Consider the following 16,633-nt stretch of genomic DNA (forward strand, 5'->3'; position numbering starts at 1 on the left):
TGTAGCCCAAAGCATTTGGAGAGGGTCAGAATACTGATCCAGACAAACAGCCCCAGTTAACTCATTTATACTGGAGGGGGAAATGGTTACAGTAATGTTTGATAACATCTCCCACTTGGTGCTACTTCATTTTACTGCTATTTATAGTCAACACGGGTTTGAACCGTTCCCTGGTGATACCATCTCAAGAATGCAAGAAGCACTTTACCTTTAAGTATCCTTCTGAGGACAGAACTCCAGGTTGCAAGGCAACAGAGATAACAGTTATCAGATGAATTTGATGTTGTCTCCAGATGCTGGAAGCATCGGATTGGTTTGAAAGATCTGGAAGATTTCCACATCAGTGGAAAACAAATAGAAAGAAGCTCCCAACTAGCCAGATTAAATGGAGCTAAAGAACATCTTTAAAAGGTTTTAAAGTGTTAGAGCTATGCAGCCAGACTTGATGTTTCTATTTTGGGGAGAGGGAGGGGAAATGTTTTCCAAAACGGAATATTCGCAGAGTTCAAGGCAGAAGAGTTGGCTTTGAATGAAACCTGCGGGTGAAGCAATGGGTAATGCCAATGGTCATCTCAGTGGGGGGGGGGGACCTAGCATCTGAGGGTTTCATTCTCATGTTGAGCTTTGCAAATATCACTCAGGAGTAAAGAAATCACATTACAATCACGGTAATGGTGTGGGAAAAAAAAGCTTTCCTTGCTGTATTTTGTTACTCAGTTGAACCAAGATTTAAGTGAATGTTAAATAACAACACAATAAAATAAAAGAGGGTTGGATTCCAACACTGCTGGATTTTCCATGCAGGAAAACTATGAATGGTGATATTCCATTACCCCCATTTCTATTAAATGTGATGGAGACTGAGCAAAAATGTAGCTATTTTTCTTCAAGAGTGTTGCATATGCTGTATGGCATTTGCCCTGTGTATCACAGCCTGTCTAGCTGAAGTTTATCCAAACCTTTATGTGATGCTCCAAAACCAGCCAACAAGGAATGGGAACCTTTGAGTTTCCCACATCAATGAAATACCACCCAACTGGCCAGAAATAATGGAGGCTGCCACATTGGCAGTGATGAGCAGAGGGTAACACCAGATTTAATTGACTGTGTGGGTTTTATTCTTTATTTATTACTAGATTTATATACCACCCTTCATCAAAAGATCTTAGGGCAGTTCACAAGATTATCATGCTAATAATACTCAGCAGCACTTTATAGTACTTAAAGAGAGGGTTTTAAAAATCAGTTTTGTGCAAGCATAGATTAAGGATTTCCTGCAGTATGTGATATAGGTAGGGAGGCATTATTAGCTAGTTTAAATGAGAGGGAAATGAACCACAGTTTAGTTTCTTGTGTGTTTACATATTACTTCACACACCCAAAAGAATTCCTGGAGTGATTTACAGGACAATAAAATACAGGATACAATATGTAAAAGGAAATTCATTGAGACAGTGCAAATACAGAAATATTAACATTGTTAAAAGTAAAGGGGGGAGGTGTCACCACAGGCCTGAAAATTAGTGCTCTCCAAAAGTTCAGGAGAATAAAAATATATTTGCCAATATAATGGCAAAGTTAGCAACAGGTAAGATTTCTTGGGGAGAGCGTTGCACCATCAAGCAGCTACCACAGCAAAATTATAAAAGCTACACTCAGGAATTGACTGACCAGGAACAAGACCTCAAGGTCGTAGCTCAAGGAGGGTGTCAACCCAGTGTGGTAGCTGTGGATGGAAAAATAAATCTTCTGACATAACGTCAGAAATCTAAGGTGCATAGCTGTCAACTTACAGATTTGAAAATAAGGGACCAGCAGCCTCGAAAATAAGGGATCAGCAGCCAAAATAAGGGATTTTCAGAACACAGGTATGTTCAACTTCTGAGCCCCTCCGAGCCAAAGGCAGAAAGCCCAGCCAGCAGCCAAACGAAGCCTCAAGCGGTGGTTCCCACAGTGCAGCAACCCAGCAAAGGGGATGCAGCAAGGAAAATCACCGTCACCTCTCCGCTGGGAAGCGCTGAGCAAAGGCGAGTCCCCAGGCAATGCAGCCGATTTGATCAGCACAAGGCATGCAAGCTCCACCCCCCCCCCAGTTGTTCTTAGACTCCTTATTAGGTGAGCAATGCAGCCAAGCAACACAGTTGGAGCCTCCCTCCTTCCTGGCCGGCAGGCAGGGAGGGAGAGGAGCTGCTTCCTTTGAAACCCGGGAAATTTAAGGGACATCATCAATAAGGGACAGCAGCGGAACACAGCGCTGGGATAAGGGACTTTCCCGCCAAATAAGGGACGGTTGACAGCTATGCTAAGGTGCTGCCACATTTGGAATACTGTGCACAATTCTGACTGCCTCTCCTTCAAAAATGATTTTGTAGGGTTGGAAAAGGTTCAGAGAAGAACGATCAAGAAAGTGGGGAAATTCCCCTATGACACAAGGTTGCAGCATTCAGGGCTTCTTCCAACAGGTGCTTCTTGCAGCAGGAAGTACAGGCTCAGAGGCCGGGGGTGGGAGCCAATGATTCACTGTGTCTTTCAACAGTTGTGTGGCTAGCACAAATTTAACAGTGCAAGCCTCTTCTAGTATGGAAATGCACACACCTGTTGAAATGACGTCTGCCAGACATCTTTTTACCTGTGTGTGGTCCTGATGTATTTTTGGGACCTGTACTTGAGCACCATAGCTTGTTACATTTCCAATGCTGTTAAAAAATGGCCATGGATGTGTGTTTTTTTAATTCGAACCAAACTAGTCCCTTTTGGGGCACGATGAACTTGAACTGCAGCTAGTTCCTTTTTAAAACGAACTTTCCTAGCACTGGCTAGAGACCATGGGCTGCCAAGGCTTTTGAGCCTGTGGGCATATTTTGATGAGTGTCATGGACACTAGCCCCTTCCCCTTTACCTATAGAAAGGAGCTATACTGTGGTAGGGGGGGAAATGTATGGATAAGTAAATGACAGGAGTAGTAAGGGGAGCTTTATTTATTTAGTACATTTTATACTCCCCCCCCCCTTTTCATGCGACATGGAAACCAAGATTGTGTACATGTGGTTCCTAGGCATTCTACCATTCTAGTACTAATCAGACCCAGATTTGCTTAATTTCAGAAAGGCAGTATCATGTATCCTCAGACCATGCCCTTGTTCTTCTCTGTGTACAGTATTATCATTGTATTTATGTGCCCTTTTAGTTGCCACTGCTTTGTAGTGTGTGAACATTTATGATAAGCTGGCTTGAGTGCTGTTTCCCGAAAAATAGCATATACATTTGCCAAGTATAAAGGTTCCCCCCACTTACGTGGGGGTTACATTCTGGGGTGCCACATGCATAAGTGAAAATCAGTTAAGTTGGGAGCACCCTCTAAAAAACCCCTGAACACCTGTTTCCCCTTGCTCTCCAGTTCTCTCCACACAACTCTCTCTCTTCCACCAGAGCTGAAGCACTGGGGTCGGCTGGAGGCCGCGCAGGAAAGTTGCTGCTGCTGCACTACCCCACAGAGCAGCTCTAGGCGGGGAGGCTGAGCAGTATAAACAAAACTCTGCTGCGCCTCGGGTCTCTTCAGAACTTCCTCCACCCTCACTGACATCCTCTTCAGGTTCCGGGGAGGGTCTCCTCATGAGCCACGAGGACTCTCCAGCTCTCTCCCACCATTTTCTGGTTTGAATCTATTTTCCAGCACCAAGCCCATATATGCAGTCACATGCAAGTCGGTTGTGCATAAGCAGGGTGACACCTGTATAAGAACAGCCTGCTGGATCAGGCCAATGGCCCATCTAGTACTCGGTTCCCACAGTGGCAGACCAGATGCCTTTGTGAAACCTAGAAGTAAATGAATGAATGGAAGCCCTGAAAGACAAACATTTCCCCAGCCACGAACGCTGGAAAGAAAGAGGAGATTCTTGGGAACACAGGTTCTGTATCAGATTCTGGATTTTGCACCCATGAAATTACTTTGGACAAATATCTCTGTCTGAGGCTGTTTTGGAAATATGCTCTGGCATGAGAAGCATCAGGTGTATTCCTTTGAAATCCTGGCTGACATTTTCCTGCTTTCCTTGGAAGTTTTCTTTTTGAACTCGAAATAATTATGTTTCCTACATTGGAATGAGTCTACCACCCATGACCAGCCTTGGGTCCTGAACAGTACACTTGCTGCTGCTTTATATATTTTCTTTCCTGGTTTCTAAACTTTTGAAAGCTGGCTAGTGTTTTCATGTCCTAATCTAAGGCTTATTGGTTTAAACTCACGTTTGGACAGCACTCTGTTTGTTCATTGGGGATTCTCTGAAGTTAAAATATTCCAAATGAGACAAAGCAGTGGAAACATAAATTCAGTCACAAAAAATATACAGTGAGATGAACAGAAATGCTTTTTTTAATGTTTTAAAATAACAGTGATTTTTAATGTTGAGCCCAGGGTTGTAACAGTATCTGAATTCCCTTTAATTAATGAAGCAAGGGGCTGTTCTGGAACATTTTGCAGATCCAAAAAAAGGGTTCCTGTGCTGTAATAAGAGGCATCATGTTGTGACCAAATGTCTCAGTCTAATGAGTTCAAAAAAAATAGGAGTATCCTGAGGCCTGGTGTTTACAGAATGCAGGAGAAATTTTTACAGTAATTGAGAATATAATGTGTATGTTATAAGCTAGCCAAGTCAAACCATGGGCAACTGGGGCTGTGGGAGAGAAATGCACAAGTACCTAGCTCCTCCCCCTTTTTTACTCCCACACTAAGTGTGCTCTGGGCTAAGTGAAGAACAAACCTTGGCTACAGCCTACGGGTCATGGTTAGTCAAGGGACAGATTAAACATGGACCTGGGTTCGGATGACATGTTAAGACAAACCTTTGCATACCTCAGTGTTGTAAATGAACAAAAAGAACCAGAGAGGACCATAGAGACTACAAGCTCCTCTCTCATGTGATCCTCCAAAGCTATAGTTTCTGTCTTACCATTTTGTGTGAACCAGGCCTACGTCTTGAATGATATCATTTAGTCTGAAGCTGCAGGTGTATTGCTGAATCTATGCAGAGCTTGCCCTGCAGGCTAAAAGGAAGATTGTATGGGAAATTATACACAAGCCATGCAAAGCCCTTCAGAGAAGGATAGCTGGGATGCATGCGAATAATAGAGGACTATGCGGGGAAGAGGGGGTGGGGCGAGCTGGAAAATAATCTTTATTGATTAGGATTCCACCACAATCACACACACACAAATAGTAAGTAAACTACATTAATTATAACTATGATTATAATTATAATCTTCATCATTTCACTCTTCATCCTAAACTCGTACATTAACACTAAGCCATAGTTTGGATCAACATGATGTACAAACCAGGCCAATATCTTGCCTACCACCATTGCACCCAAGCATAATGTTGATGCATGATAACTTCCTTCACTTTCAAGTGCTTGGGCAATCTAAAAAGCTGTTTAGAAACTGGGAAACAAGTGCTGGAATTTCCTTAAACTTTCTGGTCACTTGTTTTGAATGCTAATGTATGTTTTCACAGGGTGTGAACTATTTATTTGGTTGTGGAACTTTCAATAAGCATTGTATTTAAAAAAAAATTAATTACATGGTTGTTTAAGCAAAACCACATGCATGGCCTCAGAAGAAACCTTTTAAAGACCTTAAAGTATCTCCTGTAATTTTCCAATGGAGATTGTGGAAGAATCCCAGTCATCTGCAACAAGCAGCTGAGTGGGCATGTTTTTCTTTAGTCACCCTTGAACGAATAACCTTCCCGGTTTTGGCAGACAACTGTTCTGTGGGTGATTTTTCCACCCTTTATGATACAAATCTCCTTCTGCTAGGACTACCTCACCCCACTCCAAAGCCCTGGGAAACAGCAGAAACTTGCCGGAAGCAAAAGAGAATCTGACGTGCTGACGGGATCTTTGCAGACAGATTAGGTGAGATGATCAAATTACAATGGGACAATGCCTAATGGTACAAAAGATAGAGTTTGGGAGAAAGAAGCAAATGCTGTTTGGTTGCATCAAAATCACCAGCAGCCAAATATGGGGCAAGTGTGCAGATGGATGGGATGAGGGTGGCAGTGAAAGAGGTACATAAATGAAATGCAAGCGGGGGGGGGGGGAACATTCCAGAAAATGTTGTGCTGGACAGAAGCATAAATCACTTTAACATTGATTAGCCCAGATGGGACGCGGGTGGCACTGTGGGTAAAACCTCAGTGCCTAGGACTTGCCGATTGTAAGGTCGGCGGTTCGAATCCCCGCAGCGGGGTGAGCTCCCGTCGTTCGGTCCCAGCTCCTGTCAACCTAGCAGTTTGAAAGCACTCCTAAGTGCAAGTAGATAAATAGGCACCGCTTTACAGTGGGAAGGTAAACGGCGTTTCTGTGTGCTGCGCTGGCTCGCCAGATGCAGCTTCGTCACGCTGGCCACATGACCCGGAAGTGTCTTCGGACAGCGCCAGCTCCCTCGGCCTCTTGGGCGAGATGAGCGCGCAACCCTAGAGTTGGTCACGACTGGCCTTCGGGCAGGGGTACCTTTACCTTTACCTTTAGCCCAGAGAAGGGAAGCCTGAGGTTCTCCAGATAGGGACAGGAAGGAAGACCCTTTGGTCTCTGAAAAATGACCACGGTATATTCTAACATAGTTTTTTCTTTCATCCATCTTCTGGGTTTGCTTTCCATATGCTTTTCAATTTCTTGCCTCCTTGGTGTGCTCACTCATAGGCATTTATTCCCAATGAAGGAAACTGGAATTAGCTGCTGCCTCCATGACAGGATTGCTATTGCTTCTATGGCTTCTACGCTGCTTTTATGTTGTATTGCAATTAAGCGTTTAAAATTTGCTGTTAGCCACCCTGAGCCCAGGTTTCTGAACCGGGAAGGGTGGGGTATAAATAAAGAAGAATTATTATTATTATTATTATTATTATTATTATTATTATTATTATTATTATTACCAGCCTCTGCCGTCTTTTTCTCCCCCCCTCCTCCCTGCTTTTATGAATACTGCGTCTGACTCTGGTGGTTTTAGTAAGGTAAGGGTGGCCCCCGCCCAACTGAGCCCCAACAAAATGGCTATTGGCATGCAATATCTAAAAAGGACAAGCCTGATGCCGCCACTTATAAGATGCTGGGTAGAAACAAATGGCTATCACGTCCCCACTGGGAGACATGATAGTGAAATGATAGTACCAGACCAAATGAACCTTTGACTGATTCAGCAGGTAAGTTCTCAAACCATGTCGCCCGATATATATAAAAAAGATACTTGCATATAGTGTGGGGAAAATGGCGAGCTCTCAATGACAATGCTGTGCTTAAAGAAGTGGCACTGTGACTGCTCCATCGGCCTGGGCTCTGGTGGGAGTGGCTGTGCAGCACCAGGCCCTCCTAGAGGAAACAGATTATCTAGCTGGGACTGAATCAGTCCTGGTCACCCAGAGGGGGTGGACCATTAACAGGAGAGGGACAGGGGAAGTGCAACCCTGTTGATCTTGCTCACTCTCTCAGAAACTTTTGATACCGTTGACCTGGGCCATCTTGGTGAGTTGAGAGTGGGGCACTTGGTGCTCCACTTCTATCTACGGCAGTGGTTCCCCAGATGTTGTTGGACTACAACTCCCATCATCCCTGATCTCTGGCCTTGCTAGCTAGGGGGTGATGGGAGGTGTAGTCCAACAACATCTGGGGACCCACAGGTTGAGAAAGGCGGATCTACGGGGTTGGTTCCAGAGAGTGGCACTGGTTGACTTTATCCTAGCCCCCTGGCAGTTACCTGTGACAAGTATATGCAACAGAACCTGCCACGCTTTGGAGTACAAATGCTCTTTATTAATGGCAAGGACTGTGGCAGCATCTGCTCGGCCTTCTTTTGGGCAAATAACCCTACAAAGTCAATAGGTTGCAATACCACAGCAGCATTTTGAGCAGTGGTTAATAGGTGAGACAGCCACCTCACATTTTTCCTACACAGAAATAACCTTGATATAGGGGGGAAACCTCCCACACATTGCCATAATTGCACAGTGATGTTCATGGTTTTCCAACTCCCACGCTTGCGGTGATATAAAAGCCCTTCAGCTAAGATGGCACAGGCCCTATTATTCCTCTGACACGGAGATTCATCTCCACGTAGAAAGGAAATCACATGTAAGGCAGTCCTTGAACAACCCAACGAGCGGACTTTGATTTCCACTCTGGTCCAAGTTGGATGATCCCACATATCCACACTTCTGCCAGTGCCATGAAATGGTGCTCTGGTGATGGGCTGCCCAGCTGGATGTTTCCCTCTAGCAAAAGCCAAAACACTTTGGTGGAATAAAGCATATATGCCATTCAATTTGGCTCCGCAGGCTTAGTGTCCTTTGTGCTGCAGTTCTGCCCATCCTTACATTCCAAAGTGACATTTGGGTTGCCACTTATTAACTCTTGCTCTGCGTCTCTGCTCCTTCTCTTGCAGCACCGGCAGAGGCCACTGGAGTTCTCTAGCAAGCTGATGCACAGATTGATGATCAGGGCTAGCCAGGCCATCCCAAAGAGAATCCACAGAGACACCACATTCTTATACCAGGATGGGTAGGTACGCTCAGGGTTCATGCCTATGGAAAAACAACACTCGAGCTGTTTAGAGGTATGAAATGTCACTCCCTTGAGAAAGAAACATGAGTATTTTACAATGAATCAACCAGGATTGAGCCTAGAACACTCTGGTGATTGAGAAAAATGAAATCCTGCAGTGTCTGGAGCATCTAAGAGTAGATGGGACACCATCCAGGTCAGAGACCAACCCAAAGGACACACTGAACTATGATTTCATTACCCAGGAATGTATAACATAAATGAACCAGGGAAATGTAGCTTAAGAAACGTGATTCCTAATGGTTGAGTCAGTTGCCCATAGCCACCAGCATAAAAAAGAATACTCATTATGTGGAGGTAGAATTTGCATTTTACACCTCGTTTTGATTCAAAGTGCATATTCCATTGGCAGGGCTCTTGATGGAGATGCATCCAAGGCCTGCAACCTTAGGGCCTATTTTCATGCAAGTAGTAAGGAAAATACAAAAGGCCCAGGCCATACCATAATGGAGATGGAGTTGTGTCTTGGACTATTCAAGACTTTACAAAGGGAAATGAAATTAATTTACTCATTATATAATTTAATATGGCCTTTAAAAATTATATACACTGCTCTTTGCCACCTTCTTCAAACAAATGCCCTCAAATCACTGCCTCACTGGGATTAATTCTGTGTGATGCACCATCCATTGATGCCTCTTTTCATCTGAGAGCTGCTTGTGGTTCATTAGGAAAGGGCTGCTTCCCTCTCTCTAGGGGTGTGTGTGTGTGCGCACACACACACACATGCGACTTACATGGGATTGTGTGAGAAACACCTCACACACGGATTGTTCTAAACCTGAGTGATTAATTCGGTGCTTGTTTTCCCAAAGAGTTAAGTGCTTCCCTCACTGAAAAGGGCACCACAGCAATGTGCCATAAGGCTGTTTGTGGAAGTGAAGCCAAAAATTGTTCTCTCACAAACTGTGTTTGTGTAATCAAGCACATAAGCGCTCCAGAGCAAAGGGCCCTTCATGCTCAAGTAGGGCTGCCTCTTTCAGCTTATGCTGCAGAAGCAAATGTTGACACTTCAGCTTTCAGCTGAAGAAACAGGGTATTATTCCTTGTTGTTATTAGACTCAAACTTGAGAAGGCCACTTTTTTTGCCCACAACAGGAACTCACACATGGGAGCTTACTGAAAGGAAGAGAGAAAACCAAACTAAATAAACCTACTGGTTTATCTAAGTCTAAAAACATTCTGTATATAATAGGTCTGAACTACTTACCAATTACATAATCTCCAAAGCCTATTGTGCTAAGAGTAATGAAAGAATAATAGAACCCTTCTTCGTAGGTCCAGCCTTCTATGGCAGTAAACAACAGAGGAGGTAGCAGAAGGAACAGCAGAAGGCCAGCAACCAGTGCACAGGTCCGCGTCAAGACAGCTGCCCCTTTCTAACAAGAAACAAAAATAATGCTTGAAGCAGACTGGTAGATGGACATAGGCTCTTGTATCTCTTCAAGCCACAGTTCCACATCACAGTGTGTCTGAAACAGGGAACTGGTTTGATGGCAGTGCAGCAACCATGCTTTGATTATGGTTTACCATCCTGGTTAGTGAACTGACATTAAACCACAGTTCCCCTTTTCAGTTGTAATGACCAGGATTAAAGTACCAAAGTCACCATGCAACGAGAGGAAGGAAAGGTGGAAACGTGCTGACCAAACGTTCCTTCCTGGTTGAATTACGCTACCGTTTATTAAGCCAGGGACATTACATCAAACCTGGCCCTAAGTCTGCAGTATGGTTTCAAGAGTCAAGCCCTGAGAACAGTTGAGTCAGCCAGCATGGTGCCCTCCAGATGGTCTACAGCTCCCATCCGTCGTAGTCAGCGTGGTTTAAAATATCTGGAGGTCACCAGGTTGACAAAAGGCTGACTCAAGGCATCACCAGCCTCAAGGCAAAGGCTGAATTAAGGCATTTTTGGTGCCTGCTAAAAACATTCTTGTTTAAGCAAGCCTACCCAGATGCTTAGAAATGATGATGTGAATTTAAATCTGTTTAATTTAATTTAAACCTGTTTAACTTTTTGTTTGATTTTAATGTTTTATCTTTTTTGTAAACTGCTTTTTTTAAACAATCAACCAGTGTATAATTTTTATGAAATAAATAATAAAGTCAGGGGTAGACAACATGAGGCTCTCCAGATACTGTTGGACTTTAACCCCCTAGCAAGCCTTGCCAGTGGTCAGGAAAGACGAGAACTTGAGTCCAACGACATTTGGAGGGAACCACATTGGCCACACCAGTTAAGTGTTAAGTATGATCAAGAAGGTGTCTGTAATTCTGTGTGGCTGTGGATTGCAGTACAATCCTCAATGGCAGTGGCTTGTGATTTGGGTGGTCTGCACATCATCTGATGTTTTTCTCAATACCATAGAGGACCTCAACTCACATCCTTTATAAAACACACACACATTTCTAACCCTCATTAATGTGAAAACTTAAAATCATGGTGGCATGGTTCTTAAAATCATGGGAGCCTACGGAGGGCTCTGGATGGTTCTTCTAATGTCTAGGAGTTTGGAACTTTAAGTACATCTTTCCATCAGTCCCAGTAAATCTCAAGTTACTTGCTCCATAAACACCTTGCTGCAGCAGACCTGACCTTTGTTTGTTGTGCACTGTGGCTTGGACTACATAGGTTGGTTGGTTTGTGGAAGAAGACTGGTAGATGGATTGTCTGGCCTTGTGGCCACTTTTTGATCCCTTACAGTCCTGTGGGTTTGGCCCTGACTGGTCACGCTGTGACTCAGAGACCTCAAGTTGCAGATGAGAAAATGAGTATTATTATTCCCACTAGTTTATGGCTTAGCTGAAACTTGAACTTGGATCTTCCAGGGAAATTCAATGCTACTCAAGGCAGATTTGAAAGATGCATGACTAATTGCATCAATCTGCCACAAAAGTGGGTTGAAGGAAGGTTCTCACAGATTAAAGGAGACAGCACTATCAATTCTAGGAAATACATTTTTTATGCTCTCCAGCTTTCATTTACATTTGCTTCATAACATTTTATTTTATGTTTGTTTTTTTATCTGGAGATGTGGGAATGGTAGACTGCTAATATCCTATCCTTTCCTTTCTCCCCTCTTCATGTTAAAGGGGCCTTTCTAGGATCTAGTATAAATATAGAATTATATGGCCATATAATTATAATAACTATAAGACTACACACACATGGCCCTCAAAGATAAAAATGGCAAAGTAAAAGTAAAATGCAATGTCATAAATTAACAATATAATAAAACTACAACTTGCAGCCTAAACATTTCCAGAAGAGAGAATAAAATCAGATGACTAAGAACATGTACATAGCATATAAACAGTGGTTTAAAACAGCAATATCACATATGGGGGGTAATGGGGGATTAAGGCCAAGGGGAGCCCTCATATGGCATGCCAATGACCAGGTGCCAGGCAAGGCTCTCTGGGGAAAACATTCCACAACTGAGACACCATCACACATAGAAAGTTCTGATGGCCACCCAACTGACATCACCTGGAACAGGGCCTCTGAAGGGAAGGCAAATGTTCAGATACCCTGGTACCCAACCACTTTGAAGATTAAGACCAGTAATTTGAACAGGGCCTGGAAACAGACTAGCAGTTTATACAGGACTGGCGTTTGAGCAAATTGCCCAGTCCCAGTTAATACTTACCGTACGTTAGCCCTATTTTCTACCAACTCCAGTTTCCAGGCCATTTACAAAGGTTTCCCCACATACAACACATTGCAATAATCTGAATGGGAAGTTCCCAGAGAGTGGGTCACTGTGGCTGGTCTATCTCCATCCAGATATAGCCACAGCTGGTGCATCAGCTGAAGCTGATTAAAATGTTTGGAAACTTCTACTATTGCAAGTGGAAAAGTAAATGTCCCCAGCAAAAGCGTGCACATTTTCTTTCACTGGAATGACAATGTTTGCAATAAACACTTCTTCTTTTTTTGCATTGGTGGGTGTGAAATGTTTGGATCTTGACATGCGATGCAAGCAGTCATCAGAACAGAGTCAGATCTTCAACCTGTGCTGGGCCTGGGATTTGTCTGAAACAGCTGATGTGTTGCTATATCCAGGAATTGCAAAGCATCTGAAAAAATTGCAGAGTTTTTCAGGAATACTATGCACAGTAGTTGATCCTAGCCTAGTTCAGGGACTGGGACAGGACTATGTACATGCGTCATGCTTTCTGGATACTTGGAGCCAGAGACGCTGGTAGATAACCTGAGGAATGCAAGTCCTGGCCAGACATAACGTGAAGGGGGAAACATGATGAGGAAGAGGCAGCAGGTAATAACCCAACCTTTGCATGAAGGAAAGCAATTTCTCTTTGATAACAACTAACCTAAGACAGGCATTCAAGCTGGGCACTCACATTACATTTTTGTGAGCTCTCTCTTTTGCCCCTGCTGACATATTTTACCGAAAAGTTCTGGGTTTTTTGAGTGGAAGTTATGACTCACACAAACTTTCTGTTGCTTTTCAGCACTGTCGTTACAGGATCAGGCCAAAATGTTCTCAAGAAGTCTGCGTGTGGAAGAGATTCTTTCCCCAGCTCCAAGTTCCCCAGCTGGTTGCATTTTTATATCTATGTATATATTTATATATTTAAAAAAATAAAAATTGCGCATTTCTGAATTCCACATCAGCAATATAACAAGTTGATGACAGATACCTGAGCCAAAGGGAAGAACATCTCCTTCTAGCTGAGTTGGTGAATTATAGTAGGGTAGTGTTGAAAAGCAGCACAGGGGAGATTTATTGGAAAGCTTTTCTAGTGGGGAAGAGACACAACTACTACTTCCACGCATGCTAGGGGGAGGCAAGTTGTGAATGGTGTTGCCAGATGCAGAAGAGAATAGGGCTCCTGAACCTCTAATAGTTGTGTAAAAGAAGGGATCTCAGTAGGTGTAACTTACTATTCAAGCTCCAACCTACCCCTTCCAACATAACTATTAAAGGTCCAATGGCCCTGTCTTCTTTTGTATCTGGCTACCCTAATTATGAAATACAATACAGTGCTGGAGGGTTGCTATGGGAAATGACTGACCAGACAGCCAGTCTGGAAAATGACAGCCAGCTATGGGAAATGACTGACCAGACAGCATTGATAAGTGGAGGTGAAATAACATTTCAACCAGAATTTAGGTTTGGGCAGCATCTGCCATGTTTTCCTTTTTTTCTCCTCTCAAAGTGTTGCACTTGTGGGGCTTCTACTCCCTGTTTTGTAAAAATTAAGTAGTTTAAGTTTGTGACAAGGCTTGGAATTGGTTTGGGTGCAGACAGAGGCAAATTAAGGTAAAAGGCATGAAGCAGGAGACTTGCACCTTCACCAAATATTGCTTTTGTTTCCTAATTGTTTTCTCCAATCACACCTACTTGAAACCTTGTTAGATCCCTCAATACACAATACTGTCTTGTGTAACAGAAACCACACTAGTACAATGAACATAGTACAGAGTTCATGCAGGCCTAGTGGTGAAGTTCTCGGTTTTTAAGGATTATTTCTAAACAACCAAAACGCTCCACAATCCTGATCTGAGTGTCAAAACTTTTGCATTGTTTTGAAAGCATAACTAGATTTTGAGCCCAGAGCTGCCTTAGCAGAAAGTGCTGAAGTGTCCTTCAAGTACTTACACAAAGTATCAGTACACAGAGAGTTAAGAAGAAAGTATATTAGTGCTGATAGTACCAGTAATAATAACTATAATTTACAGGGCTGGTCCTACCATTAGGCAGGTGAGGCAACTGCCTCGGGCAGCATATGCTGGGAGATACGTGTCCCTGAGCTCCCTGATCGTATGCTTGTTGGAGAAGTGAGCTGTTGTGCCTTTGCCCTCTGCCTTTATAATTACCCTAGTGATCTCCCTCAGGGGCAGCCCTGTTGCTATTAGTGATGTAGGAATTGCAATAAGAAATGATGCGGCAGCAAACAAGTCTGTGCTTTGGTCTCATAACTATTCAGCGTGCTGCCATTTTCAGCCACAAATCAAAAATGTTCCCAGGACTGCAGTCCTACATATACTTACCAGGGAGTAAGCCCCATTGAATTCAATAGGACTTACTTCTGAGTAAACATGCCTAGCATTGTTAGTTTTGCCCTCAGCTGGTCACTTAAACACACAGAGAAGCAAGTGTTATACATAGCCTCTGGAGGCCATGTTGCAGGGTATGGGGAACCTTTGGCCCTCCAGTGGTTCCTGAACTACATCATTGGCCATGTTTGCTGGGACTGATGGGAGTTGTAGTTCAACACCATCTGAAGGGCCAAAGCCCCCCCCCCACCTACTGTATTGCAATGAGAAGAATCTGTACATCAGAATCACAAGCCATTCTGTGGGTTAAGACACCATACTGTTGCATTATTGGGCCAGCTGATTGGCCTGCTACAGACTTAAGTCAAAGACATGTCACTTTTATCTGCACCTAAACAACTCACCCATGCTGGCAAAAATGAGCATAAAAGCACTCTTGCTGTTTACCTGCCAGTGAAACTTCTCACCCAGGTGGAAGGCACACAGCTGAACACCAGAGAGCATCAGCTGTCCTATCCTGTTCAGGAGGACAAGGTTCAAAGGAATCCCAAAAAGAGCAAAGAAGATGCAGAAGACTTGTGCAGCCTCCGTGCTGGGACTCAGGTTACCATAGCCTGGAAGGAGAAAGTTGATAGTTAGTTTAAAAGAATGTGGCTGTAAAAACATAAATCTGTTTCAGTGTTATCTGACCAAAAGAAGAGGGTCAGAGGTTAAGGATATGTGGCACGAGGCTCACAGCTTGTATGCAGCCCTAAAAGTACTTGTGTGGCCTTATCAGAAAATCCCAGCTTCCATTAAGTGAAGCAAGGTTCTCACCCATCACCTCAGAGGTAAGCTAATATATGTGAAGCCAACCTGTATAAAAAGCTAAAAGATCAAAAGGTTATTAGATGCCTGAAGTAACAGATATTGATGTGGATATTCTAATTCTATTATTGCATGGATGTGGTGAGACAGAAGTCTCACATTTAGGGTCAACAATTTTGTATTTGTGTGTTAAGTACTGCATATCTACCAGCCAAGGATATATCAGCTGTATTCAGGTAGATAAAATAACTAATTTTACTAGGTTGTCAATATAACCAATGCATGCTTAGAAGTAAAGGATCACTGAAATATTACTAGGACTCACCCCAGAGCAATTGGATTTAGGAATTTGGTCAAAATACTTACTCCCCCCCCCCAAACATTTGTATGCTTACATCTTACATTCAGCAGTGCATAACAAAAATACAAATGGTGGTGGGGAACGACTAAAAATCAACACCATAAAACCAAACAAAAATCAATGACAATAAAAACAGCAGTTAAAAGCAGCAGCGATGAAACAAAACTCACGAGGTCAGTAAAACTCAGGTTTAATGTACATCATCTATAGCTCATGGCATCATGCCACACCTCCCAGCAGCTGCCAGGCAGGAATAGCCCAAGTCATTCTTCTACCTGATCATCAGATCCTTTCCTATATTTTCAAGAGCATTACTAACAATAGTAAAAAGTGTCATATGATATGATTTATAGCAACACTTTTTATTATTATTTCTAGTAGTATTTTTGTAAATAAACATGCAATATAAAACTACTTCCCATTCTTCAAATTCTAGTTCCATCTATGAAATAAATGCTGGACTTCCTCCATTCTCATTTCCCCAACTAACAAGGCATCTGTTGAGACACACTTTTTTCTTCACAAGGAAAACAACATTACAAACATCATCAGCGTTACAAGGGATAAGGCTGTACGGAGGCAGGTGCCAACAGCAAGCACTCTAGATTACAGAAGGGTCCTAAAATTAGGAAACGTTCCCACTTGAAGGATTCAACAGACTCTACATTCCCCTGAAAGCCCACTTTAATTCTATAGATGTAACTCTCTGAAATCTATGTGATGTTTGCTTCTGGTTGGGGAGGTTAATTGGACTGAATGGCAAAACAAAACAACTAGAATAGTCTGTGCTTCCTGGTGGGAACAGCTTGCTCTTTCCTCTGCATG

At 43.1% G+C, this 16,633-nt stretch overlaps 1 protein-coding gene and 1 long non-coding RNA gene across 2 annotated transcripts in view; one reads left to right on the top strand and one right to left on the bottom strand.

Annotated features, from left to right (window-relative positions):
* Positions 1 to 435: 435 nt before the first annotated feature.
* LOC310704149 lies at positions 436 to 7,590 on the top strand. Its single transcript, XR_014524597.1, has 3 exons — positions 436 to 1,773; positions 2,308 to 7,412; positions 7,459 to 7,590. It is a non-coding gene; the product is annotated as an uncharacterized lncRNA (long non-coding RNA).
* Positions 7,591 to 7,789: 199 nt separating this feature from the next.
* Positions 7,790 to 16,633, bottom strand: part of LOC310704138 (potassium channel subfamily K member 17-like) — a 28,218-nt gene continuing 19,374 nt past the window's right edge. The window contains exons 3-5 of the mRNA XM_083497218.1: positions 15,088 to 15,254; positions 9,829 to 9,997; positions 7,790 to 8,578 (exon numbers count right to left, since the gene is read on the bottom strand). Coding sequence (XP_083353344.1) covers positions 8,316 to 8,578; positions 9,829 to 9,997; positions 15,088 to 15,254 — 599 coding nt within the window. The 3' untranslated portion in view covers positions 7,790 to 8,315. The remainder of the gene's footprint in view (positions 8,579 to 9,828; positions 9,998 to 15,087; positions 15,255 to 16,633) is intronic.

Source organism: Podarcis liolepis (assembly GCF_965112155.1).
Source record: "Podarcis liolepis genome assembly, chromosome: 3".
Classification (NCBI taxonomy): Eukaryota; Metazoa; Chordata; class Lepidosauria; order Squamata; family Lacertidae; genus Podarcis; species Podarcis liolepis.